Consider the following 27,859-nt stretch of genomic DNA (forward strand, 5'->3'; position numbering starts at 1 on the left):
AACAATTTTTAATGAGTAACATTCTGTCTAATGGTGAGGCAACTGCCTTACATCATATAGTTTTTAAAAATGACATATCTGGTGTCTCAAAATATCTTCATCAACACGGAAAAGCGATAGATTTTACACTCCTGAAAGACCAACATGGAAATACACCATTGCACATTGCTGTCATACTTGGGCACAAAGAATGCGTTCAGATTTTACTTAAGAACAGCCATCCTGTAACTGTGAAGAACCTTTATGGGTGGACTCCTTTGCAAGAGGCTGTTAGTTATGGTGATAGGCAAACCATAAAATCCTTATTTAGAGCAATTCGCAAGCAAAACAAGATTGATATGCGAAAAAGAAAACCGGATATTCAAAGAGCTTTGCAGTCGCTTGGTGGTGATTTTTCGATGGTCATGAAGTGGGACTTTCAAAGTTGGATTCCATTTGTTACAAAGATACTGCCATCAGACGTATGTCATATATATAGAAGTGGTAGCCAAATTCGACTAGACTCCACTTTGGAAGATTTTAATGACATGCATTGGGTACGTGGTGACCTTACTTTTCTCGTGAATTTTGCTACCGAGGGAGAGCCTTCAATGATATTAATGGACAACAGGTTAGCGATAGTGTTAAATTTTATATCTTAATGTTTTATCATTCTTTTATACTGCATAATTGGTATTGTGCAGCATACCACAAATATTTCTTTTTAATATAAATGAGACCTTGAAATACTGTTATTGCTTTAATAACTATAACCATGTAGCATATTACAGTGCTCATACCAGGGGTGGGTTCAAGTTAAGTAATTACTCAAATTATAACTTGAAAACTAAATCATATTTAATTACTTACCTTGGTAATTTTTCCATTACTTGAGATTTTCAGGTTACTTGAGAAGTAATTTTGCTTTTAGTTTAGCGAACATTGTAGAGTTGGAGGTAGATTACCTTTGCTATTGCAATATTACACATAGAACATGAAATTTTGAATTGTTATGTAAGTCATGCGTAATTGTTACATATTGCTAGGCAATTGTTACTTGTTACATGACAATGGATTTGTGACCTAAAACATTAAAGTGCTTCAAACAGTGCTTTTCAACTAGCGGACTGGAAAGCTCCTTTAGGTGGTCGTCAACTTCTTAGTGGGCTATTTCAATTTTGGTTAGGGAAAACAAAAGCTACAACCTGTTTGATCATAGAAGACCGAAAGCCATCGCAGACTCGCCGAATCTGCGATCAATGATGCAAGCAAGGCAGGCTGGAAAAACAACTAGCCTGTAGTGAGGTTCAAACTTACGACCTTCAGTCTTACCAGGCCTGTCACTCTACCAGCTGAGCTAAACAAGTTGTAACTTTGAACCTCACTGCAGGCTAGTTGTTTTTCTAGCCTGCCTTGCTTGCATCTTTGATAGACAGATTTGGTGAGTCTGCAATGGCTTTCGGTGTACTATTGACACATAATTCATAATCGTTGGTCAAAACGCAGCTTCAGAAGTTCTAGATCACAGTTATTGAACACATATGTGTGTGTATCTTTCATTGAATGATGATATGGTACTGCAAACCTTCTTCAATAGGAAGTTGCTTATACTAACAAAATGTAACAAGCTTGGCGTATGGCTGTTGTTTCTCCACTACTATCAATTTGTTTTCTGTCCATTGATATAAAGAATTTTTTGCCAATTGCAGATAGCAAAAACAATGTTGGTGCAAAGCTACAATTTTAGTCCGATAGCGTTAGTGGAAAAGTTCTGGTACACAAATGCGATATAAATTGACTAATTACAAGGACAAATATTTAAAACCCATAAAAGTAAAAATTACTATAAAGTATTTCAAAGTCAAAAATCTTAGTTACCTTCGAATGTAATTTACTATTTTTTAAATTATTTATTTTCTCGATAATTAATTTTGGACAACCTAATAAGTCGTAAGTTGTTCTCTGTTGAAAGTAAGATCCCTGAAAACTTTGTGTTTTACCTCTTGTATACAAACCTCAGCATGACATTTAAGCATTTTGCTAGCGGAAGACAGCTAAGCCATAGTAATATTTTAAATACCAGAAAATATGTTTTAAAATATTTTTTTTAATAGCTTAAAGTGAAGTTTTTGCTTTAATGCAGCTGGATTGCTCATATCTAAACTTAGGTCTTTATTTTGATTGACAATATCTGTTTTGTAAAAAGTTACATAAAAAAGAAATATATAACTATTCTCTCATTGGTTATGGTTAGATATATATAAAATGTATGTTTTAATAATTGTGATGTTTTTAATCCTGATTGTCGTTCATAACAATTACTTTAGTGGTTCTCAACCTTTTAATTTTTGCAACCCCTTTTCAGTTTTTGAGAACCTATGCGACATTTCGGCAAAAAATGTTTATATTTATTGATGGATCATTTTAAAATTAGACAAGAATGTCTAGCTTATCCGGAACGATAAATTTGTAAAGAAACTTGTATTATCTTGCTTTTTCCTGATTTGATTGAATGAGAAAAAATGTTGTTACTGGAAAATTGAATTTTGTATAAATGTTGTTACATAGAGTTTTACTTTTAAGTGACATAAAGTTGTTTATAACCGTTCCTATTTATACTCTGATAAAACTCTTAGACTTGAGCTATGCCATTGGTTGAATTCAACTGAAATGGTGACGTCATGAACATGACTGTAAGTCTGAAACAAATGAAATTTATGCAATTGGTAAACTAGTGGTGGTTCTTGCTCCTTGTATTTCTAATTTTTGTGTATATTGTTTGTTATATCGTCAATTAAGCATTTAGCAAATAGTCCCCAGATAAACTCTAAGGGGGTCGCAACCCAGGTTGAGAACCATTGAATTACTTGAATCACTCAAGTTACTTTTTGTCACTTGAACAATTAAATATATTGTTACTTGAATCCACCCTTAATACCTGGCGGGTGCCTTGAAGTTACCAAAGTTTTTTTTTAAAGCTATTATCTATTAACCAGTAAAATTATCGTGACAAATGTACATAAATGAAGGCATTTTAACCGTATGCCACAAACAACAATGATTTACCATCTTTAAACAGTTACACTTTACCAAAAAAAGTATTGTTGAATCAACCTAAACTGAACAAATTCCAAAATTGTTTTAAAAATCAATAAAATAGATTACCAGATCTATAACAGGAAGTTGCATAACCTTTACCCAAGTGCAAACATCCTAATGTTTTAATGTTTTAAAATGTACATATGAAGAGTTGTGTCTGTAGATGTAATTGTTTTTATAATTTTTCCATATTTATAGGAGAAAAGTTTATCAACATATGCAGCAAACAAGTCAACAACATGAAGCATCCCTTGAGGATGAGGTAGACATTGCGATGAGTAGTGACATTATTGACGTAGCAATGAAAACCAAAGAATCTATAATCGAACGGATGAATTCAGGGTGGTTCTTTCGTCGTGAAAAAAATGAAAAAATTGGTAAATTTAATGCCAAATTTTATAGAATATCTGGCCTCAACTTACAAACTAGAAAGAGACGTGAACATTTAACTGATGAAGATATTCGCAAAAACAAATCTCTACGTGAGGCTATCAGTCGTGGTGACGATTCCAATAAGGTTTTAGAAGATTCTACAGAAGAAGCAGAGAGAAGAAAATCACTCATCCCACCTGACAAGCCACTCTTGTCGTGGGAAGAATATATATCAAGTTCATTTGGGCCAAACCCTAATCTTGGAAGATCCCATAGAGAAAAAACTAACCAAAAGCAATTTGACCCTGTCCTTGGAATGAGCAGTGAGTTTCCTGTGCGCCTTGAAAATCTTTTGCCTATTTTTGAAGCACTGGGCCCAAAGGCCAAGCTGTTGTCTAAGTTTAGGGACTTTGTAACACTCAGATTACCACCTGGTTTCCCCGTTCGCATTGATCTCCCAATTTTTCCCACTGTCAAGGCCACCGTTACCTTTCCCCAGTTCGATTTTATCGAAAGTCTCCCCGAATCACTTTTTATTGTTCCTTCTTCTTATAAGGAAGATCCTGATTGGTTTGAAAAGTCAACCAAGGAAAAGCAACAAGAATTGTCAAATAATAAGTTATAATTAGCAAAGAGTATTTCTTGGTTGTTTTTTTAATTGGCCTTGTAGATTAGTGATTTCTTTCAACTTTTATTGCAGTTAGCAACTATTTTATGGCATCTTACTGTATTGGTTCATGAATTATTATCTGTGCAATTTTTAACCTTTTTTTATATTTTCTTTGTTGAAGTAAATATATATATATTACAAACTCAGTTCATAAAAACACATTCATGTTTTTTTTGTTTTTTTTTAAATTAGTTGCAAACTTTTTAAACAATGTGTTGTAAATGTAGTGAAGTTTGTTTGTGGGGAAGGTATGATAACATTTTAGCAATACTCATTAAATAAATTGTATCCTGAATACGGTGTCAGTTGTTCACAAATCTGCCGTAGATGTTAAGAAGTTAAATATAGGAGATTTTAATGCTACTTACGAAATATCATGTTTGTAAGATTATAGATACAGACGTACTGTCTTGTCACATGCACGCTTTTTATCTCACATTTGCTTATTTGTGTTTTACATTTGCTTTACTAATTTATTTATTTGCTTTGTTCTTTAGGTTGACATCATATATAGATAGTTTTTGTATATATTTTAAAATGAACATTTTACCAAAAAAGAGCTGGCATGTTCGGAACAAAGACAATGTGGCAAAGGTCCGCAAGGATGAGCAAGAGGCCCGTGATCAAGAAAAAGAACGTGAACGCCGGATATCACTTGCTGAGCAGGAAACTAGAATTCAGCTGCTCCGGCAAAAAGCAAGACTAACTGCTGGCCAGGATTGCGTCAGCAGCTTGGAAGAACATAGTAGAACGCCCACTAACCTTTTTGTTGATGACCCTACGGCCAAAAACGTGCATCACGAAGAAGAAAAGCGAATTGAAAAGGAAACCCAGGAGAAAAATCTAGGCGTCCTAACCTACCTTGGCCAAAGTTCCGTTGAAACAATGAACGACGAAGAAAAACCTTGGTACTTCAAAGCTCCTTCGCAAAGAGATCAGCCTACCGAATCGAAGGACGTTAAACGAAAGTCATCGTTAGATCCTTTAAACGACATGCACAAACATCTGTCCAAAAAGAAAAAAAAGAAGCACAAAAAGTCGCACAAATCCAAACAAATTGACAGGCGTGATGTCTGTACCACGAGCAGCACGTCAAAGCAAGATAAACTACAAAAAATGCGAGAAGCGCGCCTTCGGAGAGAAAAAGAGGAAAGGCTGCGTTCAAAATCATTTCTCGAAAGGCACTACGACATTCCAAAACGCACAGACCTTTCACCCCCCTCCCCAACACAAGTTGTACCAAAATATAATAACCAATTTAACCCCATGTTTGCCAGAAACAATCGGTCGTCAAGATAATATTTGTTATACTATTTATATTGCATTTTTCTGCTGTTTTCCGTTTTTTTCTATTGAATTCATAAAGTATATAAGCTAGTGGTACCTAACCTTTAATTAGTAGTTGTCACCGCCTTGCTGAAGTTTCAGAAAAACACATTCGAGGTGGAGGACTATAGAAAATACATTTATTTATCTCATGTCTAGGCCTGTAGTAAGACCACGCTGTATAAGATAAATATTGTATTAAGAAAATAGTTCATGAACTTGCGAAAAAAATCTTGAATAGACGTGCTAGCTCATAAAAGGTTTTCGGATTTAAACCCGTTGCTACAATAAAATTAGTTAATAAAAAGCGAATTTATTACTAAATTGTTAACCCTGCAACAACTTTCAAACATATAACTGTTGAGTACTGGGCAATGATGTTTAAAACTGATTCAGGAACTTTTTTATTCCGTGGAACTCCTAAACCAATATTTAAACTCAAAACAGCACCTGCAAGTCTAATATATATTTTTGCTTGGTGTGTCGTCAACATTCGTTCTATAGCAAAAGAGAGACGGAACAATGTCTCGCATATTGCGCACATTTCTCGGTCTTAAACGAGAGGTGGCGCGATACGCTAAAATAGAAAGAAAGTCGTATATGCTCTCAGACAGAAAAAATAGTGTCTTTATAAGAAAAGTCGGAGCAATGACCGCACGTAATAAGCGAGCGTCGTTGTAATACTAAAAATTGTCATCGCAATTTTACCCATTCACGGGTTTAAGCTTATATGCCTCTTACAGTATGTTTACACCAACAGGGCTGCGGAGTCGGTTGAAAATAAACTCGAGTCCGACTCCGGTCGGATGTGCGATTTCGTCGAGTCCCGAGTCCGGCCCTGACTCTACAGCCTGTATTCCGCCAATTAAGGAACTAAAATAACGTGGTTATTTAGCAATCCACTTATAGGGTTGTCATCAGGGGGGTTGGGCCCCCCCCCCCCCTCTTTTCGTAAGTGATATTATCGTTTTTGTCAGAGTTTTACTCACCGTCCGAAGCTGCACTGCGGCAATGTTTTTAATGTAACTAGTTCACACGTCTTAAATAATGCGAAACCAAAATCAAACGCAAAACGCCGTTTTTCGTCTTTTGTTTGGTCGACCGTAAACGCTAGATAGTTTTTCTCTTTCGTTATTCGTTCTGGTTGGCTAATCAGCAAGTGTGTGTTAGACAATTAATAATATAAATCAAGCGGTTTCCGCTTTTTCTCTCTGAAAACGTCGAGTTAGACTGTGCTGATGTTTCTCGCTGTTTGTTGTCTGCGTTAATATCACATCTTGATGTAAGACTGGGGTCGGCAACCTACTGTAATTCATCGGGCCCGTCGCCTCGTTGACAAACTATACACGAGTTCATTTTAAATACTTTTTGACTATTTTTCGCGCTTTGCGCGAATGATCTTACTACGTCCGGTTTGTTAACGTTTTGATGCTGTATTTTGAACTACATCAGAGCTTCTTTACCGTTGAGCCGTGGAAAGCTGCCAAGTGCGTCGCGGACAAACCGAAAACGTATTAAAAAATATTTGACATATAATCATTTTTATTTTCGGCAATGTAATAAAAACTTGCAAGAAATTTAAAAGAAATGCCGTTATACCAAAAAAAAATCGCTTTGCGTCTAAATGTTCGCTTTAGCTGGACGTTAATTGGCTGTTTCGGATGATTTTTTTTCTTGTTTATGACCTCATTACCATCGCTATTTTATGACGTCATATCCGTCACTATTTTATGACGACATTAACGTCAGACGAAATAACGGGGAATTCCCTAAGTTGAAAATTCGGACCCCCCCTTTTTGAATTTCTGGATACGCCCCTGGTTGTCATATAGTTCATTCACTCACAATACTTGCTTGGAAAATATCCACCTTTAGAATTTCCAGTTTGCGGGCACATCAGTTTTAAAATTTGGTACTGCGCATGCGCATTTCGGACTCAGGACTCGGTAGTTTTACGCGGTCTTACTCGAATACCGACTCCGCAGCCCTGGTTTACACGCACAAAATTTGGCTGAGTTTGCAAAATATCGCGTTTACAGTAAGCAATTTTCACTTTTAAACACGTTACGGATTTTCTTACATTGTAGGCTACGCCATTTGGTCCTGGGATTACGTGTTTGCTTGGATATTGCACAAGTCATTGCTTGAATTACACAATATTGCTATCACACGGGTGTATCCTCTATATAGTTAGATGCATCAGGAAATTTACAAGGATATCGTAAAATATACCATCAGTACGTTGGACAGTATAGTAAGCAATTTTTATTTCTAAAGCGCTTTTTTTACGTTCGACGCAGTTTGGATGAATATCACGCTAGCATACAAGTTAAACAATTGCTTCTACAACTTTTTTGTCTGTTTATGATTCCCGATCGATAAACGTCACGGCGTGTCGTTACTTAGTAATGTGGTATAAATCAAAAACAGCTCCTCTGGTAATTGTAATTGTTAACCAACGTTTCGGCAACCTATATAAGCCGCCTTCGTCAGGATGAATGACATGGAACGCTCGTACAATAAATGGAAATCGAAAAAAGGAAAAAAACAGAAATAAACGCGAGGAACGAAACGATAAAAAAATAATTAGCGACAATTAGTGATTGCCTCTAGTCGTTCAGCAGGTGCTTGTAGCATTAGCAACGTAGTGTATGCTGTAGTCCAGTATTTAGTCCTACTATTCTAGAAATAACACACAACATTGCAATTTGGTTGCTTGCCAAATTGTCACAATCTTTTTTAAACCGTCTGCTGTAACATGCGGCTTTAACAAACTTTTACAACACGTAAGTCGATTAGATGCCGCTTCCATAAACAGGTTTTTAAGTGACTTGACTTGAACAGTTTTTATGAAAAAGAGCTATCCATGATAAGTTTTGCAGGAAAAACAGTTAGATTGCTAGATGTTTGTTTGGTTATTTTGAGTTAAATCATTTCCCATAATCGAACGAATTTACCAATTTTAATGTTTTTGGTTTGTTAATTAGTGATTTGACTTTTAGATGACTTGCCCTAATAATGGATTGACTTGGACTAGGACTTGACTATTCACAACTTAGGACAACAAGTAAATTGCGAACTCTGCACCTGGCACTATACCTTAGCCGCTGAAATAATAACTCTTGATTGACACTTAATGGTAGGCTAAGGTTATCGCAAAGTATTTGGTCGCCTGAAAAAACGTTGACGCCTCACTACATGGCTAGATTAAAAGCAAGCACAATAATTGTATCACCACCGCTGCAGATCTTAATCCAAACATACCACTCGCGTATATGTAGCCTACAATTAAACGCGACCCTTCGCGATAAAGCGAATAATTATAGCAACTCCCCATTGCCCGATGTAAACGGTAATTCTTGGACTTGTGTAGCCTACCTTGTAATCCTGTATATTTTAGATCAGTGGTTCTTAAACTGAGGGCGTGTGAGGTTCACTAGGGGGGCGCGAGAAATTGACACACTCTGTATGAATTATGACTAAACATTAAGGCGAAGTGATATTTCCCTGCTACTAATCCTCGAATAAAACATTTGCTATCCAAAAAATGTTACATCTTTCACACTAAAGCAGCTTACCTGGAAATAAATTGCTGTTCTGCTTTATGTTTTTTTATTTGGAAACAAGACGGGCGTGAGTTTTGTTGAAATTGTAAAGGGGGCGTGTCTCGAGAAGTTTAAGAACCACTGTTTTAGATGCACCGAAAGAGCCACATGCGGCACCGGAGCGCAATGCTCTTTCGTGGCATTACGTTAGGTCGCTAGATGCGCTGTTTTAAAAGGAATTTTAAAGCTAAAACAAAAATCATTGTATTTAATGTTTTACAGTTACTGTATAATTCTTTACAGGTACTCCGCGAAGTGCTTTGGTTTACTTTATAAGTAAGAAAATATAAGAACAATGTATGTACTACATAAAAAATAATGAACATAGTTGAATGGGAAATTCCCCTTGCTGAAACCGTAGTAAAAACATTTCTTCATTACCAGAGAAAGTCACATGGATATGCAAAATTATAGCATCCAGGGTTTCCATATATCAATGTTCAGTTTAAAGTAGACCACTGCTAATCTTAGTTATGTACATAACACGAACCGATTACCGACGTATCCAGTAAGCTTTTCAAAGCTTAACAGCAACCATTATAACGTACATATTAATTATCCAGTCGGAATTTATTGCACTTTATACCAGATCTCGGGTCTGGGTGCTGCGCCAAAATTAAGGGTGTGCAGTGAGAAGTGCTCAGATGTTGCACGTGAGTCTATAGCCGAAACGGCATCAAAATTCGTTAAGAAATGACAAAATACAAACTGGTGTATTATGGACCTACTAAAATGGTTTCCTATAATGTCAGCAATAATTTGTCCTCCTGCTTACGGAATTGTAGAGTAACCCAAATTAATGAAATGGGATAGTAAGGTTAAATATTAAAAGAACATACTTGATTGAATTACATTTCTGAATACCTAATTGAATGAAGCATAGACCAGTAGTTCTTCATCTTCTATGAATGGTAGCCTCTTTTCACAGGATCTCAACAGTTTGTTGTCCCCATTGCTAATGTTTTGGGAAAATGTGTCATTGAAAATCACTAGGGTCTCTAAAGTAATAATAATTAAAACCTCAAATTACAGTTTAATTGACTAATAATTAAAATACTATATGCTTGTGGTCCCTCCCAAGACTGCTCTGCGGCGTCCCAAGAGGCGATGGCCATGGATAAGAACGCTGGCCTAAACTCAGAATGCATATCATGGCACTTTTCATCATGATCTCGGATAGGTAGCGCTATGATTTTAGCTGTTAAATTACTGTTTTATGCACACCTGAGGTCGGAAATTCTAAACAATTCATCCCTTGGTCGCAAATATGTCATAGATTGCAAACTAGATCTAAACCCAATATTTAAAAAGACCAGTGTGCACTCTGTTGTAGGTGTACATTGGAGTTTAAAAGAGCAACTTGTGTGCACATTAGTAAATTGCTCCATCAAAATTTTGAAAATAGATTGAGTTGTGGTAAGATTTTGTATCCTCAGTTGTACATGTACATAAAACCTTGATTGTACACCAGGAAATTTGACACTACATACCATGGATTTTGGCAAAAATCACATATGCAGACTAGGTTTAGGCTTTATCACTGGGTAAAATATTATTGAATGTAATTCAACCAAGTATGAATTGTTTTCATTATTTAATTCCATGCTCTATTTGTTTTTTCAATCTTTGGGAAGTTTACCTAATATATTGTTTTATCGTAACTTTTTTTAATGAATAAATATTTTTTTATTGGCAGGCCAATGGTGTTTTAGGGTACGACTTGCATTTTGAAATGAAGGCAAAATTCGCAAATTAAAGCTTAGTATTTTTGTTAAATATTTCATCTTTACTTGATTAATCTAATTATACCTTTTTTACTTTTGTAGTTTGTTTATATTTGTAAATCACTACCAGCATAAAAATCCAGTCTGAGAATAAAAGAGGTATTTTCATGTGAGATTCAGGTAATTCTATTTATTTATGTTTTAAAAAAAGATTAGAAAGGGAAAAAGTTAAAATAGAGTGATACAAATTTGGTAGCATATGTTGTTTATGGTTAAATTTAACTACATTTTTAATTCTATACTGTTTAAATTACCTGCTTTGTATTGTAAAGTATTGTTGTTAAATATAAGTAGATTGATCTATTTTAAACATTTAATTCCAGTATTTAGCCCGTTTATGCTTACATTTATTAAGCTGTGTGTAGCATGTGATGGAAGACAAATTCAGAAGCCCGATTTCAATTCATATATTACTGCCATGCAGTATACCGCATTACTTGTCAAAAAAATATAATTTTTACTTGTAAAAAAAAAATAATAATTTTTTTGAAACGCCTTGATATTCATTACTGAACAAGTTAATTGCGTTTTTGTTTGGTCGGCATATCTTACATACCTTTATACGGCTTAAAAATGATTTTAAATAAACTTTAAACCGTAAAAAATGATCAGCAGTAACTCCACATGCTTTCGCCTCACAAAAAGAAAAAGGCAATCGCACGCAAAACGCTCATCACTGACGTTTTTCGGATTTGTCTGCGACTTTAGCCCCCTCTCTCGCTGCCTAATAAGTGATCGAGAGCTTTAAAAGGTTGTATTGGACTTCGATCGCGTTATTACCTGATCAACAGTTACGTATCGGTAGCACAGTAGCCTATTTCTTCAGGATGTCAGGTAAGTAGCATTACAGGGTTAACGTTTTGTTTAGTTGTTAGTCAATAAAACTGTACCACTATACGCTAATATCTCGATCACTATATGTTGATATCACGATCTGAGTATTTTTGCTTTCAGGAGCTGACAAGTATTCGCCGTTCAGCAGATTTCAAGCCGATTTTGGGTAACGACAATTTTGCTTTGAGTGAATGATTACTTTGGTGCTTAACCTTTGGTGCTTAACCTTTGGTTACAGCAGATACTTCGGGAACGGCGCTCCGCCCGCATTGTCGCAGCAGACGCCGGCGCCCGCCATTTCTGCCACGGTTCCACCGTCCGCTCCACACCCTTTCATCGCACACTTCTATCCCCTGGCCGCCGGCGTCGAGCAGTCAAGCTCCGGCTACCCTCATTCGAATAACCCGATCTCACAGCAGCAGTCGTCTTCTGCGGCTGCTCTAGTCGCGCTTGCTGCGTCCGGCTGTGTTGGTCAGAACCTATCCAATCAAATATTGCGCAGTAAGATGGTCGCTAAATAACTTCCATTGACCTAAATTATTGCTCTTGCATCTAAGATTACCTGCTGGATATTTCTATCGCGTACGACGTAATCGTTTATCAACGATATCTGTTTCATTGTAGATTTTCAAAGCAAAGCGCGCGTACTATCCACCCGCAACGAATTAAATCACGACCAATCAGAAGAAAGCCACCACCTTCCTTTTAAAAAACAACGGCAACAGGTGAAGTACAATTACCGCGAATAGAATACCGTGTCGATTAAACAAACAATTAGAAACTATAATAAATTATCCGAATCTCATGGTTTTTTTATTTTAATATTTTTCACATATCATTTTTCTCAATTTAATACCCATTTTGCATCCAAAAAAATAGAAAATTCAATTATTTCTGTCCTAGAAGCAATCGAAAGTTTATTTTGTATTGGCAGTTTTCACAGGGTAATTTTTTGAAATATTGTTACCAGTACCACCTAAAAGATTATGAAAAAACCTACAATGCGCTTCAGGTCAAAACATTGACATCACTCAATCGTTATGCTACGCTACGTATTAATTAAATGGCGTGTGAGTTAGTTTGAGTCTAAGCTTGCGGTTGGCCCCAAGCACCTGACGTTCCAGCGCTTTTAAAACCATGCCATTCTGGTACACCAGTAGCGATACTGCATTCTAGTATCGGATATTGGTCCTATTTGGATATTCGGACACCCCTAATTACCAACTAATGTCAACTTTAGTATTAATCTGTGGGTTCAATTACAGTTTGACGTTGAATCGCTGACAGAAGATAAACGGTCACCCTCTCGCCAAATAGCACCTATAGTTCCAGTTTCATCTTATAACGCAGGTTGGTTTGTTGTATATTTACCTAAAAATTTAGTGCACTACAACGCCAATATTATTGAGAAGATAAACACAACGAAGGTAACGTAGTAGTTAAACATGAATTTTAGAAAGCAATTTCCCAAAATAATTTTTTGAACATTTTAAAACACAAGAGTAATTCCTGGCCAAAATATTACCTTTCTTTTTTAATTCTGCCGCTGGGATCCCCTTTCAAGTTTATTAGCGTTTTGATGCGGATGTGTTGCATTTATAACTAAAAAAAGAAAATAAAATCTTTTGATGATTTTAGGTTTTGTGACGATATCTTCTTTAACCTCAGATTGCTGTATATAGGATTATAGGCGCACCAGCGTTAAAACATATTTGTGATTGTTTTATCCAGATTCTTAAAAGATAAAAGTATTTTTTTCGCTGGCAACTTTTAGCGTCTGGTGATAAAACCTGAGCTGACGATTAGATTTTGTTGTGCTGATAGCAAGGTTTAGGGTGTCGCCATAAAAGGTGTGTATTTCCTGTGAGCATTCTCAAGATGAACTAATCTTTACAATGTCGTGATATATATTTTCTAATGTTTAAAAGCTGCGTCATGCGTTTCCTACGTATTGCCAAATGTCTAATAATTTTGCCTATCTGTATTTTGCCTTTTTTGCCTATCTGTACAAAATGCTGTATTTTATAAACCTAATATGATAAAGCAAAGCAAACTACAGTTTGATTAAGTATGTGGCTTGATTTACGGCAGTGTTAAACGTTGTTAAAATATTTATCGCCTAGCATTACTTTATTATTTATTTTTGAGGCAGTTCGCCTAAAACTAAATATATCCCAAGCAGGAATCACATATACAAAATGCATCTTGACTCGAGCCAAATAAACAACGCGAATATTCTAAAAACAATAAACATACCTGTAAGTTGTATTTTTGTCACAGACCGATTCTGCCAAAGTCAACATGATTCGACAATTTGCGATTTCGAGCGCATTTTGTTGTATGTTTAAACTGATTGTACAAAGCGGTTTCTTAAACTACCGTTCGTCTTTGTTAACATAAGTGCCCAAATAAACAAAGCCCGGCCTATATATAGCATCGTATACCACGAATCAAGAAAAATTAATAATATATTAATTTAACCAGCAATCAGCAAATGGTATAAAACGGTCAAACTATTTCGCTACATAACTGGTCTGAATCGTTTACTTGTCCCAGTCTAAACATTTGTGGTGTTGTGCCATTTCTAAAATATAAAACGATTTATGGCAAACTTGGACAAAATTTACTCGTCACTCGAAAAAGAGCAACAACTGCAGTGAAGATGTTGTTAACGCTTTTATCCTTGACTCCTAATCCCGGCAATATACCAAATACTTGATACGTCGCTCGGGCATGCGTAATCTTGAACCCGCGGTGATTGAGTTTGTCGATTAGGGCTCAGATTACTTTTATCCTGCTGCTTAGGCCCTTGGCCATTTTGCTGGCCGGCGCTTTCTCCCGTCTCCCCGCGCAAAGCCATTCCCTCTATAGTCTATTATCGTCTTCATGAGTTCGACGGACGACCTGATTTATTCTGATAGTATCTCCTCCTGTGATGGAAGTGATGCCAACCTTATCATCTCATGTTGATACTTCGCGCCCGTTTACAATTTCAAACATGCCTAAACGACGTTTTAGTTGGTTTCCACCCTAATCATCAAACGACTCACCTGAAGCGTTGTACAAACACGATGCCATTTAAAGCAGTTCTTAAACTTTATCGTTAATCTAAATGCGATAGGCGTTCAATTCGACTGAAGGATTACACGTGGAGAGAGGGGATTGTTTTCCACGATTTTAATACTGTCTTTACTTTTAACACAGTAACGCCACCAAAATATATATTACGTTTTTGAATTGTTTAGAAGATTAAAGCGCTTTGATTGAATTTAAAAACATTTTTTAATCGAAACTACCATAAAACACGATATTATTCCAATTAAAAAATAAATAAAATTTCCTAAAATATAACTAAAACTCTTTTCTTACAAAAACATCTAACAATTGGGAAACATATAATCTTTGACCAGACGACATTTTTTTTAACACGTTGAATTTGAGCAAGATTATCTTCAAGGGACACCCGTTGCCGTCTGGCATCAGCTGCTTCGGCGATTCCGGACTGTTGGCGACTCCGGTTTTGATCCGTGTTCTGCGCAGTCCCACCCCGAAGCATTGTGTTCCTATTATTCCGATGAAACCGGTTCACGTCGACCACATTTTGACCGGGGAATCGCCACCAACCTGCCGCCGCATAACGAACCTTATTTCGTTGCAAACGATCAGGCCGACGCCTTGGAGTTTTCGCTCGCGCAGTCGATGCAGGCTCATCCGAGAGAACAAGGTCCGATGTTTGATCCGCAGATAAAGAACCATCAGCCAGGCTTGTCAAACGATCCCATTCAACGATGTTCGACACTCGACTGTTCGTCAGGTAATGATAATCAAGGCCAGTAAAAGTCATATTTTTAAGCGAAACACAGAGACGTGAAAGTGAAACTAATAACAGAAAAAAATGTTTTTGGAATATAGCAAACAATAAAAAAAAGTCACCAAAGTCACATTTTCTGTTTTAAGTCATAAAATGTTACCAGTTTTTTGTTCGTTTAAGAAATGTAACGATCCCACCCTGATAACTTTGTAGATTTAGTTCAAACATAATTTGTGGACGAGAAAGGTTTCGAGTGTTCTTACACTTTCCAAACATTGGAAGTCACATTTTAAGAGCATTCTGTACCTCAGGGGTTCTCAAACTGGGTCTTGAGGGGTTTGTTAGGGACGTGAATGACTCACCGGTTTTTAGTTATTTATTTATTTATTGAATATTCGTTTTTCTAACACGAACATCTCTATTATCTGTTTTCAGCTATTTTTTAATCGTGACTTTTATTCCAATCACTTAATCTATTCTCCTAAGTGATATTAATCTTGTTTTGACGTTTCTTGCACTTGTACAATAACCTGATTGTGGCAGAATACTTATTATACCCAATGACCAATGTACAGTGTTGTCAGGAGGAATTGCACTTGGCCACTGCTCGAAACTATATTTTCTGCCAATTTACAATATACATCTTGTTTTAGTACTATTCCTCGCCAGTTTTTTGGTCGAAAGGCGTCGTGCACGCTATCGCATATGGTGTGAAACAACTTACGCTATTGATGCTGGTAATTACATTGCCAAAACTAACGTTGGCTAAATAAAACCACAAATTTAAACAACTTTCGAATAATTTGCAGGTTTTACATTTAAGCGTCTTTTTGCACTGCCTGTGCGATGTTTCTTTTTTTTTAAACACTCGGGGGGGGGGGGCGAGTTCCGATAAATTGTGTTGCGCGGCCCTAAAAAGTTTAGGATGTAATTTGCATCGAGACATCACCTTAACACATTTTTTTACAACACATAATCTGGTATCTCACTATTATAAGCACTTGGAGTCGGTTAGCCTATATCTATACCCATCAGTCAGTTTGGAGTTGCGCCTTTCTGACACAATTATCGCATAGTACATCGTTATTGTCCTTGAAAATGCTTATTAATTAGATGCGACATTTGACCCGTGTAGTGATTTTAGGTAGTTTTTGTTTGTTATTTCAATGTTCAAACTTTATGCAAACTTGCCTGTCAGTTGTTTATTATAGGGATAAGCACATTTATTTTTGGGATCACAAAATATCGCCTCAATGATAACATACGCTCATTTTTATAATTATGTGACGAACCATGAAACTTCTATAATTTTAAAGGAAATGTTTCCCTCAAAATATTGGAGAGAGAGAGAACTTTCGTCGGGACACTATAAGCCAGCGTTTCTCAACCGGTGCGCCATGGAAGGCTGCTAAGTGCGCCGCCAGAAAAAGGAAAACCATGTCGAAATAAGTCCAAAACTAATCGGAATAAGACTTTAATGGACAAAATAACGTTTTTAGTCTCAAAGGCTGGAAGTCCCTTTAAAGATATGCAACTATAAAACCCATATAATAAAAAATGCAGGCTATTTAAGACAAATATAAGTACACTTCAAAAATTTCGCGCTCGCTTCGCTCGTAAGGTGCGCCGCCACGTTCTCATACGTCTCTAGGTGCGCCCCCAAGTAAAAAAGGTTAAGAAACACTGCTATAAGCAGTAGCCGGTACATCAAGTTATATTTACCTGTCACGATAACCGCGCCATGCTAAAGTCAAGCGGGTGGAATAAAATTATTTTTTTTTTTTACAAACGCAATATGTTTTTATACAGAAATTGCGAACCGGCGATCTCCGCTAAACAGAGATCCCTGTGTCATTCTTGATACGCCACTTTCGGCCAATGGAAGGAGCTCCAGCGCCTCTTCTGTCCAATCAGACGAAACACCTAGAGTTCGCAGAAGTATGTCAACCCTTTGCAGCGATTCTTTCCTTTATTATAACTACAAATACCCAAATGAATCTTATGACGGTCCTTTAATTTTATTTTATTTTCAATAGTATTTGTTTTTTAAAGGTTTGTTGTAACACGAAAATTTGTAATAATCTATTTAAATTGGCCATTTTCTTTGTCGAATCCCCAGCAACTTGAAAAATGCTTTTTATTTCGCTCCTTGTCGGTCAGTTGTACACGCGACATCTAAATTGACTGCCTTTGCCGCCTCAAAGCAGTTTGTTGACTTTGGATATTGAGGTTGTTGCGCTTCTTTATTACTATCGGTCTCTTGCGAATCGCAAGCCTTCATCTAAATCTCGTTGCTTCGCTGCTGTCAAGCATTTGGCATTATGAAAGAATGTTGATTGCCCAACTGGGAATTAGAAAATAAACCAAAACGACGAAGACCAGCTAATTTCCGATTAGCAGTCAACATCATTACAAGCTGTCATACATTTGACAATATTTCATTTTTAATTGCAATTGCTCAGCCTATCTAATATCGGCATAATTTTCAATTTTATTATATATTTGGATAAAATCCCCGCTGCGTTTAGCAAATTCCAGTTGGAAGTAAAATGGATATAGCAAATATACATAAACAAAAGTTTACCAAACTCTAGTTTTTTAAAAAGGGTGCGTTAGCAATGCATGCTGCGTACGCCGTTAAAGAAAACTAAATTGTACGGCCCATTTTTCGAACAAATGTGAATAAACGTTATTAGTTTATACGGTTTTCAGGATAAAACCACACCCGAAACAACAGACCCTGCTGTGATTCGTCTTGCATATTGACCTGGCTTAGCTCGCCCTACATCTGCTTTTCTCGTGCTGTGGATGCCGAACTCGCATCATCCAAATCTTAATTGCAAACAAATGACAGATTGGAAGATTAGACGCTATTTTATCGTGACGAAATTTAGCATTTGCGGCTCTTTCCGACGATATTGACGCGCGCGATGCTCGGATTTGATTTGTTTTTGATTCATGGCTAATTATAGGGTTCCGCCTGATACTTCGTGCACGATCGCGTGTTAGCTGATCGCCTGTTTATGCGAACTCGACGACCTCCTCTTTTTGTGTCATTTAGAAGCCACGACTTAAAATTCGTGGAATGTCGTGAGTTGCGGTGTCCGATATACGGTGGTGCTGATCGGCGCATTTTAAATAAAATATTCGCTTAGTTCTGCTACTTATGTTATTTAAATCTAATATATCAATAGACTCTGCTTAGATTGAAACTGACATTCCTATTTGGTGTAAACCCAAATCATGATTAAATGTGTGTTATGCGGAGCAACACACATAAATCAATTTGCCGGTATTGGAGAAAAATATATCATTTATACGCAGTTCAAAAAATATAAAAAAGTATCTACTACATTCCCATAACTTTTTTGTTTTAAACATAGTTTGATTTTTTCACGCTGATTGAGTCTGTTTTTTAAGGAAAACGCAGCAGTCCTGCTGTAGAGACATGTCCTGTGTGTGGAATCACAGTTCGACCGTCCGAGGTCAACTCACACTTGCAGCAGGAGCTTGATAGTTTGGAACGAATTTCCAGGTTAAACATAATTTTGTTAGGTCACTTTATGGTGGCTATTCCGGGCGACCCTGGGTCGTTTTAGTTTTTCAAAAGTCCGTCGCACGTTTATTTTGTTTCGTATCTAAATTTAATTGAAGTAACAAAATGCTTACATAATTATTAACCCCAGACGCGTGTATTGTAACTTATTGGTAAAAATGTGCAGGAATTGATGATGATTTTTAAAAACAGTAAAATTGATAAGTTGGTCGTTGTGTAAATGTAAGTGAAATCGGTTGCTGCGTCGCTAGTCAAACAAAAATCATTGATTCTAACTGTGTGTCGCGTAACTTTTTGTATTGTTTTGATATTACAAATACGTGTACAGACAAGCATACAAGACTTTAATACACACTATCAGTTATGATTTTAACATTTTGTGAATTTTTTAAAAAAACAGTTTAAGAACCACTTCGGCTTAAAGTTTTACTGGATTTCAATTTTTTTTTGTCGCATTTTAGCGAAACGAAAAAAAAGTCTACCATTCATCGTCGCACATCGCTGGAAAGAAGGCCAAGCTTCAGACAAGAAATAGTAACTACAGCAGTAATGCTATTGCGTTTTGCATGACTATAAGTTTGCTTCGCCAACTAAGGAACTAAATTTTTACCAAAATATGTTCACGTTATTAGTTTGTAAAGGTTGGTCCAATGCAAATTTTGTCTTCAATGAATATTATATAAACTAATACATATTACTTATACCTTACTCGACATTCCTCGAATACCAGAAGACCTATATTGAAAATAAACCGTACAATTTAAGTAATAAACAACATAGCCATAAGTTTAGCAATAAAGCCATGTTTAATTTCAAAGAACCTTTTGTTTTTAATTTTGCAATTTATACTACATTATCAAAATTAAAAAAACAGGGCGTTGACATAGTTGTTTCAGATCTTCAACGTTGTTTGTCAACTTTTTTGGTTTAGGGGAAATGTTTAGGTTCGTACATAAAATCTATTATATTCTGAAAGTTTAAACGAAGAACTAATATCTAAAACATCTTAACATAATTTCAGTCTTCGGCTACTAGCTCGACATCTAATAGCAAACGGTTATCAGATAGAGATCTTTCGCCAAAGACTAATCGGACGAATCGAATGAAGGTAATACTATGTTTTGTTTGTTTATACTGCCTTATAATATTTCCTAAGCAATAAACGTTTTTATTCTGAGATCTTCTAATTTCTTTTAATTCTTTTGATTTTTTTTTTTCAGAGCTTTATTAAAAAATTCGTTTCATAATGAGTGATATTCATCAGGAATATCATATGGTGAATAAAAAACGTGAAAACCATGTACAACAAATAGAATCGAATAGCATCAAATTAAAAAATAATTCAGCGTAATGAGGAAAACAGTTTTAAACAGCGGTTGTCATTATGGGTTCCACGTCCCAGTTGGAGTAACCGTTGTTGAAAAATGGGATGAATTTCCTTCTCAAACGTGACTATAGAAACCCATTTCGAAGATTTCTTCTTAAAATAATAAGTAGGTTGGATTACATAAAAAAGCCCCGTGATGACAGATTTACGACTTAGCCGGTTGTTGATTGCTTTGCGCTTAATACTCCTTGTCAAAGAAACATTCTGGTAATACGCGCGGAACGCTTCTTTATCTGATAAGCAAAAAACCCGAAAGTACTCTCAAACATGAGTAATAGACCCGACCCTGATAAGAGGGTTTGCCTCCCAAACAAAATGTCTGCACACCACGAGGCGTGTGGTGGAGCAATCGGCTTAGAATAACGCCACTACGAATCACATTCGTTTGCCAATGTTGATGCCTTATCGCCGGCAAACATTGTTTTTCGCGTGCCTACAACGGCGGCCCCTTTCAAGATTCATGAGGAATCCGAATTTTGTTGGTTGTTTGCGTTGCAAGCGATGAACAGGGTCCCTGGCCAGGCTTAATCAAACGCGCACGTCTGCAATAAATCGAGTCGCCCGTGCCGCCGCTGACGTCTCGAACGCTAGCACCTGTCTTCGCTGCCACAACGCACCGACCACTGCACACAAAACATCCCGTGTCTTGGAGACAAAAAGTCCAATTGCGTCAGCGCTGAACCGTACGTGTCATAATTTGCGTTCGTTTGTCCCGACTGGCCGACTTCAAATATCGCGAAGCCGTTTTGTGCGCAGACCATCAGTTTATAAATGGCTCTTTAAATCCACGCGCGCTGAGGACCGCCAGACGTGCGTATTTAGCTTAGCACTTGCCCGATATGGCCCGCGCCGTTTGATGATGCTTCTGTTTGCCGCGAGTTGACGGCGCGCACCACGATTTATGACCCACTTGTTTCTGGAATGGATTCTTTTTTTTGGTGATTGTTAGATCAAGGCGCGTGCGTAATTTATACGTTGTTAGGTTTCGCGCCACGCTTAAACCCAATAGCTGTAACAACTGGAGTTAATCCATTCTTTTTTATGGTTAAATTAATAAAATAAATAATATCTACTTTTCAACGAATTATATTCGATTGTTGTCTTTAAATTTTCAATTTTTGGTTTAAAAACATCTAATGAAGGTATTTTGTGTTGCAATAAACTAAGTTTCAAGTTGTGTCAAAGCAGTTTTAACTTATCTTCTCTATATTGCCCACATTCGGCGAACAATGCTTCAGTCTGTTTTTCTAAAGCCTGTAGCAAAATTCGAAAAACGGCTGTGATGCAATTAGCAATTACACGGACCTTACAAAACGATAATTGCCAAGGCCCTACCGCGTGTCGCGCTTTTAACCCTCACAAAACGCCAAATCTAATTAGGGAATCGAGCGGCTCCCGTTCCTGTCATGCCGCTATTGGTGGTGTCATCCCTCCGTGTGTGTCGCTTGTGATTTATGACTTGGCTTTGCTGAAGCGAAGCCGCCCGGACTAAGCAAATCGGCCGATTTGTGTTTTCGTCGTTTTCCCTAACGCTTTTTCGATTTGTACAAAGCGCCCGCTAATAGGACGTGATTGATGATAGCGTCCTGTTGCTTTATCCCGCCCTGTTGCGCTTCCGTTCGGTTAGTTGCAATCAATTGGAATGTTTCGCCGAGGTTGAATTATAAATTTCCCAGGAGCCTTTCGATTTTCGCGACGGGGTGCTCGGATATAAAGAACGCAGTGTTGTAAACACCGAATACGCAAATGATTTATGTTTTGCTCATTGTCTCTTTTAAGTACAAATTTTTGAACTGTTTTGTCAAGGTCTGTTCTTTGCATTAGTGACAACAGTTCACAGTATTGAAAATCTTTCGAATTCTATAATTGTCACTACCGCAGTGAATTATTATTATTTGAACACTACAAATACTTAGTTTTACCGATATTTTTAAACAAACCATTGGCCGTTATATATGTATGTAGTTTATTAAACTACTTCTAAAAACAACTCGGAACTTAAAAAAAAAATTTTTAAAACGGTGGTTAGATTTAGCCGTCGCTAACATATTCAAGTTTGTTAAATTTTTTTTTTCAAACATGTTTTATACTATGTCTTTGAACAGACCTATCAAAAAGTGAGAAGCAATCGAGTGGAACGGATGAACGCCCGCGTAGGCCACTGTGTACCTCCCCATGTCAGTTCAGCCAATTCCTTGGCACTGTTCGGTGCCGGACGACATCTTTGGTCAGCAGCGACCTCCAATGGAGCCGGCGGCCAACCGGACGATGGCGTCACCTGCTGTCCTGTGTGTTCGTCTCGTCTTACTGGTTGTCTGTCGACAGTGAATGATCACATCGAATCTTGCCTGAGACGGGTAAGTAGGTTACATTGGACTTGTTTGTTAATATATTTACCAGGCCTTTTTTTCGATTTTTTGTATGATTAGTTGTATGATTAGTATTGCTTAATTAAAAAAATTATGTTCGAAGAACGTTTTCACCAGCAAAGAATTTTACTTCGCGCGTTAATAAATAGTCCTATTGGAAAGTACAACTAATAAAATTAAACTAATAAGATCCAGTTTTTTTCGGTATTTAAAGTGTTTTTTTTTATAAAACGCAAAAAAAATTCGGTAAGTTACGACTTAATACTGTTGCAGTTTTTGTAATATTTTGCTGTTTTTGTTTTGATGTGATGTGGTTTGTAGTTTCTCGCGTATGGTTTGGTTTAATTTCCTTCTTGGTAGTCTTCGAACTGCTGAGGTTAACATGTAATTACTTGGGAGGTGTAGTTTAACTTTATTTCTTGTATGATATTGCGTTTCCTTCTACTGGTAGACTTGATATTAGTTTTAATTATACTAATTCTTCGATTTAAAGATCTTTGTATTATCTAATGCGTCGGTATTATAGGTATTTGCTTTAGAAATCTAATTATCCTGGTAAAAGATGGTATTCTAGTCTATAATAATTGATGGCATAAAAAAGGCGTTTGATTTGGGTTTCATTATTTTGTGCTAGCAAAGCCAACGGTTGCTTACTTGTGGATGTATAATTTCTAGGGGTTGTTTGCAGACAGTTATTGCGCAACGCGACCTTCGCAGGGGAAGTGTGCGTCTCACATTCTCACTGTTCGTTACTGTTTCCATTAAGGAAGGCTTCCAGGCGGTTACCGTGAAGAAAGTGGGCTTGGATTTGTTTCCAATTAATTCCCACGTTATCGTCCAGTAGTTTACTAATTCATTTGGTGTTTAAAGGTAGTCATCTACATTAATCATTACCGTGCGTATTTATTTGTTCATTATTTTTTTTTGCGTTTGTTAGTTTATTCATACAAGGACATAACGAAACGAATGCGAGAGAAAGGGCGATATAAAACACATGTTAGAAGCGAAGGCTTAACAGGGAGGCATCAACAAAGAGATTTGCATTCGGGAAATTAAATGGCGAAAAATTCACAAGGAAAACAATTTATAATAGAAAAACTCTCAGGCAGCTAACGACCATTTACTTTTGTATATCGCCATCTTTTTTCTTTTTAAAGCAAATATTGCTCGGAAGTTTGCACAGTTCATCTAAGTATAAACACGTCACAGGACACAAATAAAACAGGTTGTATACGGTTTCCGTAGCCCTTTTGCAGAAAGTACATACGTTCAATTCTATTTTATCAAACGAATCAAGGGAATAATTTGTTATAATTGCGCCCAAATTGAACTTAATCTTGAAGCTTCTTATAGTTTGTTTTCGATTATTGAATTGTACAGGTTTCGATAAATGCTTTTTTAGGGCAGACGTGCAGTCGCGCACTCCCGACTTAAGGCCTGGTGCCATTCCAATTGAGATCTAGGTGGAAAGAGGATTGTTGTTTATATTTGTTCGTAAACTCCCGTGCGTCTTATTTTCAGCCATACTGTTGCCTTACAGCGCAGCGCTACCTGCCGGCCGTCGCCTGACGATGAAGACGAGTTCGTGGACGTTGAGAGCAACGCGGCTGACTTGCCGGCAAACTGCAGTCAGGCGCCCCCCACTGCTTCGAACGAAGACGATCGAAGCAACAACAGCTTCGGTTCTGAGTACGATTGGTGCGGTCAGTCACGTGTTCGAGCCTCGGCACTTGTAGAGCGATCAAGAGGCCAAGACCCGCCCTCTGGTTATCACCTAGTTCGACCGTCGTCACCTTCAATAGCAAACGAGGTAAAGCTACAGGCGATGCTCATAAAATTACAAAGATTTAAGTTGAATGATTTTGGTTTTCATTACTTTTATGGTATATAAAACATTAAAAAATTATAATGTTTAATGAAAAATTAATAACAAATTATAACCTCACCCCTGATAAATTTATCTGGGGCTATTAGAAAAATACTATAAGATGAAATTAAAAAAAATCAAAATTTTATTCAAAATCCAAAATTGAATCCCCCTTCCCTAAACTTTATTGGTATAGTGTAATATCTCCCAAAATTGTGCCCTAATATGTTGCATTTTTTACAGATTCCTTGTATTTGCTTAAGCTATCCAGCAAGCACACTTTTAGCGAATATATTAATAAAATAAAATATAAATCATAATATTCAGCATTATTCAGCCCTAACTGTCGAGATAACAAGCCACATTTTAACTTAAACCGAAAGACACACTCTTCAAAATGAGCAATTCTTCAGGTTAAATTTGATTCGAAAAATATAAAAACTTAACGCCAAGATCACCGAGGTCTTTCGTAAGGCGTTTTTGCATTTGTGAAAGGGTCTATTTTTGCTAATTTCGCGTGTCAGAGTTTTAAAGGAGATAAAAATCTCTAATGAATGATGTTATAATATTACCAGATATATTATTAAATCAGGGTTCTTAACCGGGGAGCACGCCCCGGCGCAAGCTCTACTAAAATATTTGACTTTTTGTAATGATTTTATTGGTTCCATGAAAGATAAATGGTTAATGATTTTGCAATTTGCAAGCTTTTGGGCCACTACAGTTTCTCAGTTTTTGGACAATATTTGCTACTTTTTATGTCTGATTTTGGATATGTTTAGTCAAAACTGTGTGATATGGTTGATGAAGATCTAAGTTGTGCCCAGGGATTGGGCATCATGCCACCCTCTCCACAAACTGTGTTTTTGCCAACTTTCACAACAAAACTGCTAAACATATTGCGCTTCGCGCGAACCCGTCGTTCATATTTCACAATTGGTTAGCGCCAGGGAACCTATGCTCTTTAGCGTGATTTTTTTCATGTTATTTTCAGTAAGGCCATTGTGTAGTTTATCATGACACGCACACATTTTGAAACATGATTATCGCAATGTTCAATTTTTGCGATTCGGGCGACATTTTTACGTGGTCTCTATGCAGCCTTACAACTGTGGAGTCAATGTCTTCACAACTTGTTTGTCAAAATGAGCTCGATGAAAACCAATATATGGGGCACGAGCAATTTTTGTGTGCCTAATGCGTCAGGTCTCCCAGATTAAAGTTTATCCCATTCCAACCAAATAAACACGAATTTTTTCGTTTGTAAAGGAGTGTAATGAGTTATATAAATATGAATAATGGTATATGCCATGAGAAGAAATCTAAGGAAAAAGCAATATCTTTCGGCCCTCAAAAAATGATTTATATCGTTGAGAAATAAGCAACAGTCAAACACCCATCTATTTTTAAATAAAATTATGTTCAACAGTTTCTTAACGTGGAGGCAGACGACAGTCAAGCTTTTGGACCCTCTCAGTTTAGTGAGGAGGATTTAAATAAGTGTAGATCACGGATAAACAACAGTGACAGTCACACAACCTCGACCGTCACCACGACTGTGCAGCAAAAGTAAGTATTAATTTTACTCGTTGCGCCGAGGCAAATGTGTATCACATTTTTGTGTGTTGCGATAGATTAACCTGTCGAAATGTCGAAATCATCTCTGTGATAAGGTTTGTTACTTTGGATGATAATCTGTCAAAGTTGGTGGTCTCATCGTTTAACCACTTACAATAAACCTAACTTTTTATACTCAGTCGGGGCCTGTTTTGCGCAGGAATTCTAAAACACCTAATGCTCATCTGTCCGGAAATATCGCCCGGTCCGCCCAGTCAACCAATGTTACTACCTCGCCGTCACGAGGCAATACGTCTCATACTTCGACGGCCATTGGTACGTTAACCTTCGATGAACAGACAAAAGGGGGACGTCATGCAAGTAACGTAGAGGAAAGTTCGCCTCGATGCATGATCTGCATGGTGAGTGGTACGCTACTGGAAGCCTTGCAAATGTCGACAATATATACAGCGGTATATTCATGGTTTAAGGCCGCAGACGTAATAATACCACCAAACGCGCAATAATATGTACGAATTATTAAGATATAAACCCGCGCCTCGGAATAAATGCTAAATCGTCATTCTGAAACCGTTGAGTTCATGGTACGATTGCCGTTAAGACACCAGTCTGTTTGCCCTTGTTTTAGGGTTAGGGATAGGCAACGGGCTGTGTTAGAACAGCAGCAAATTGATATACAATTTTCTAATATAAACTAATAACTAATGGAAAGTAGTAGTATTCCTCTTGGTGGGTGCGTTGCAAGTCCAACAAATTTTTCCCAAGCCGTCGTCGCAAGAAAGCAAGTTTAAAAACTACTAGGATCGAAGTTGGGTGAAGGTTAATATTACTTATGGATTTAGTGATAAAGTTGTGTTTAAGTTTGGGGTTGGGCAAGGGTTGATGAAATATTTTTTTTTGGCAGTTCAGGCTTTTTTTCGGTCGTCTTATTTAGAATTTTTGTTGTCAATCAAATTTTAATCGTGTATCTTAATTTAATTTTTTCCGACGTTAATATTTTAGAAATTGCCAGTCTTATTGTTGGATTGTATTGAATGAGATAAACTCGTAACAGCTATATTTGCGAGTTTGCACACAATGCCGTTTGGTTTTGGAAAAAAACTCGAAAAGTCCAAACTATTACGCATCGCGTGAACCTATAACAAAAAACTTTCCTAAATAAAAAATCAGTTTTGTAGAACTGGTTGGAACTTACTGCAACGGCCCTGTTATGCTTTTTTGCAGCGTAAATTGTATGCAAAGCAGTGTTTTGAAACGCCGGCTGACCGATATTTGTATACAGGATTCCTACACGGATCCTTTGACGTCGATCCAATGCTGGCATGTTTACTGCGAACGATGTTGGTTGCGAGCTCTCTCTGTTAAAAAACTTTGTCCCCAATGTAACGCCATTACCCCTGCGGACAAACTTCGACGGATATTTCTTTAGTTAATCTTTGCTAATGATTCACTGGTGGTTAATTTTGGTGACAAATATTTTGCTCATAAAAATAAATCGTTGGGTAAACGTATGTTTTGCAACCTTAAATCGTATGTGTTTAGAAGAGAGATATATCTCTTTATTTTACTTCCTTCAATGTTTTGTTACTGATAAACCTTTTTTGCTTATCAAATAGGAAATT

General features: G+C 37.0%; 3 protein-coding genes across 3 annotated transcripts; all 3 read left to right on the forward strand.

The window, feature by feature from the left end:
* On the forward strand, positions 1 to 4,617 carry LOC146164398 (ankyrin repeat domain-containing protein 13C-B-like). The gene is made up of 2 exons (XM_083381579.1): positions 1 to 610; positions 3,277 to 4,617. The coding sequence occupies exons 1-2, from the start codon at positions 12 to 14 to the stop codon at positions 4,073 to 4,075; spliced, it is 1,398 nt and encodes a 465-aa protein (XP_083237705.1). The 5' UTR covers positions 1 to 11; the 3' UTR covers positions 4,076 to 4,617.
* Positions 4,618 to 4,621: 4 nt separating this feature from the next.
* On the forward strand, positions 4,622 to 5,826 carry LOC146164399 (leukocyte receptor cluster member 1 homolog). Its single transcript, XM_083381581.1, has one exon. The coding sequence runs from the start codon at positions 4,658 to 4,660 to the stop codon at positions 5,417 to 5,419; it is 762 nt and encodes a 253-aa protein (XP_083237707.1). The 5' UTR covers positions 4,622 to 4,657; the 3' UTR covers positions 5,420 to 5,826.
* Positions 5,827 to 11,537: 5,711 nt separating this feature from the next.
* Positions 11,538 to 27,859, forward strand: LOC146164400 (uncharacterized). The gene is made up of 15 exons (XM_083381673.1): positions 11,538 to 11,669; positions 11,790 to 11,835; positions 11,908 to 12,170; positions 12,294 to 12,394; positions 12,935 to 13,019; positions 15,127 to 15,483; positions 17,290 to 17,418; positions 18,901 to 19,015; positions 19,498 to 19,570; positions 20,058 to 20,144; positions 22,529 to 22,780; positions 24,333 to 24,602; positions 26,089 to 26,228; positions 26,437 to 26,638; positions 27,520 to 27,859. The coding sequence occupies exons 1-15, from the start codon at positions 11,663 to 11,665 to the stop codon at positions 27,664 to 27,666; spliced, it is 2,274 nt and encodes a 757-aa protein (XP_083237799.1). The 5' UTR covers positions 11,538 to 11,662; the 3' UTR covers positions 27,667 to 27,859.

This window comes from Ascidiella aspersa, chromosome 2 (genome assembly GCF_963924565.1).
Source record: "Ascidiella aspersa chromosome 2, kaAscAspe10.2, whole genome shotgun sequence".
Taxonomy (NCBI): Eukaryota; Metazoa; Chordata; class Ascidiacea; order Phlebobranchia; family Ascidiidae; genus Ascidiella; species Ascidiella aspersa.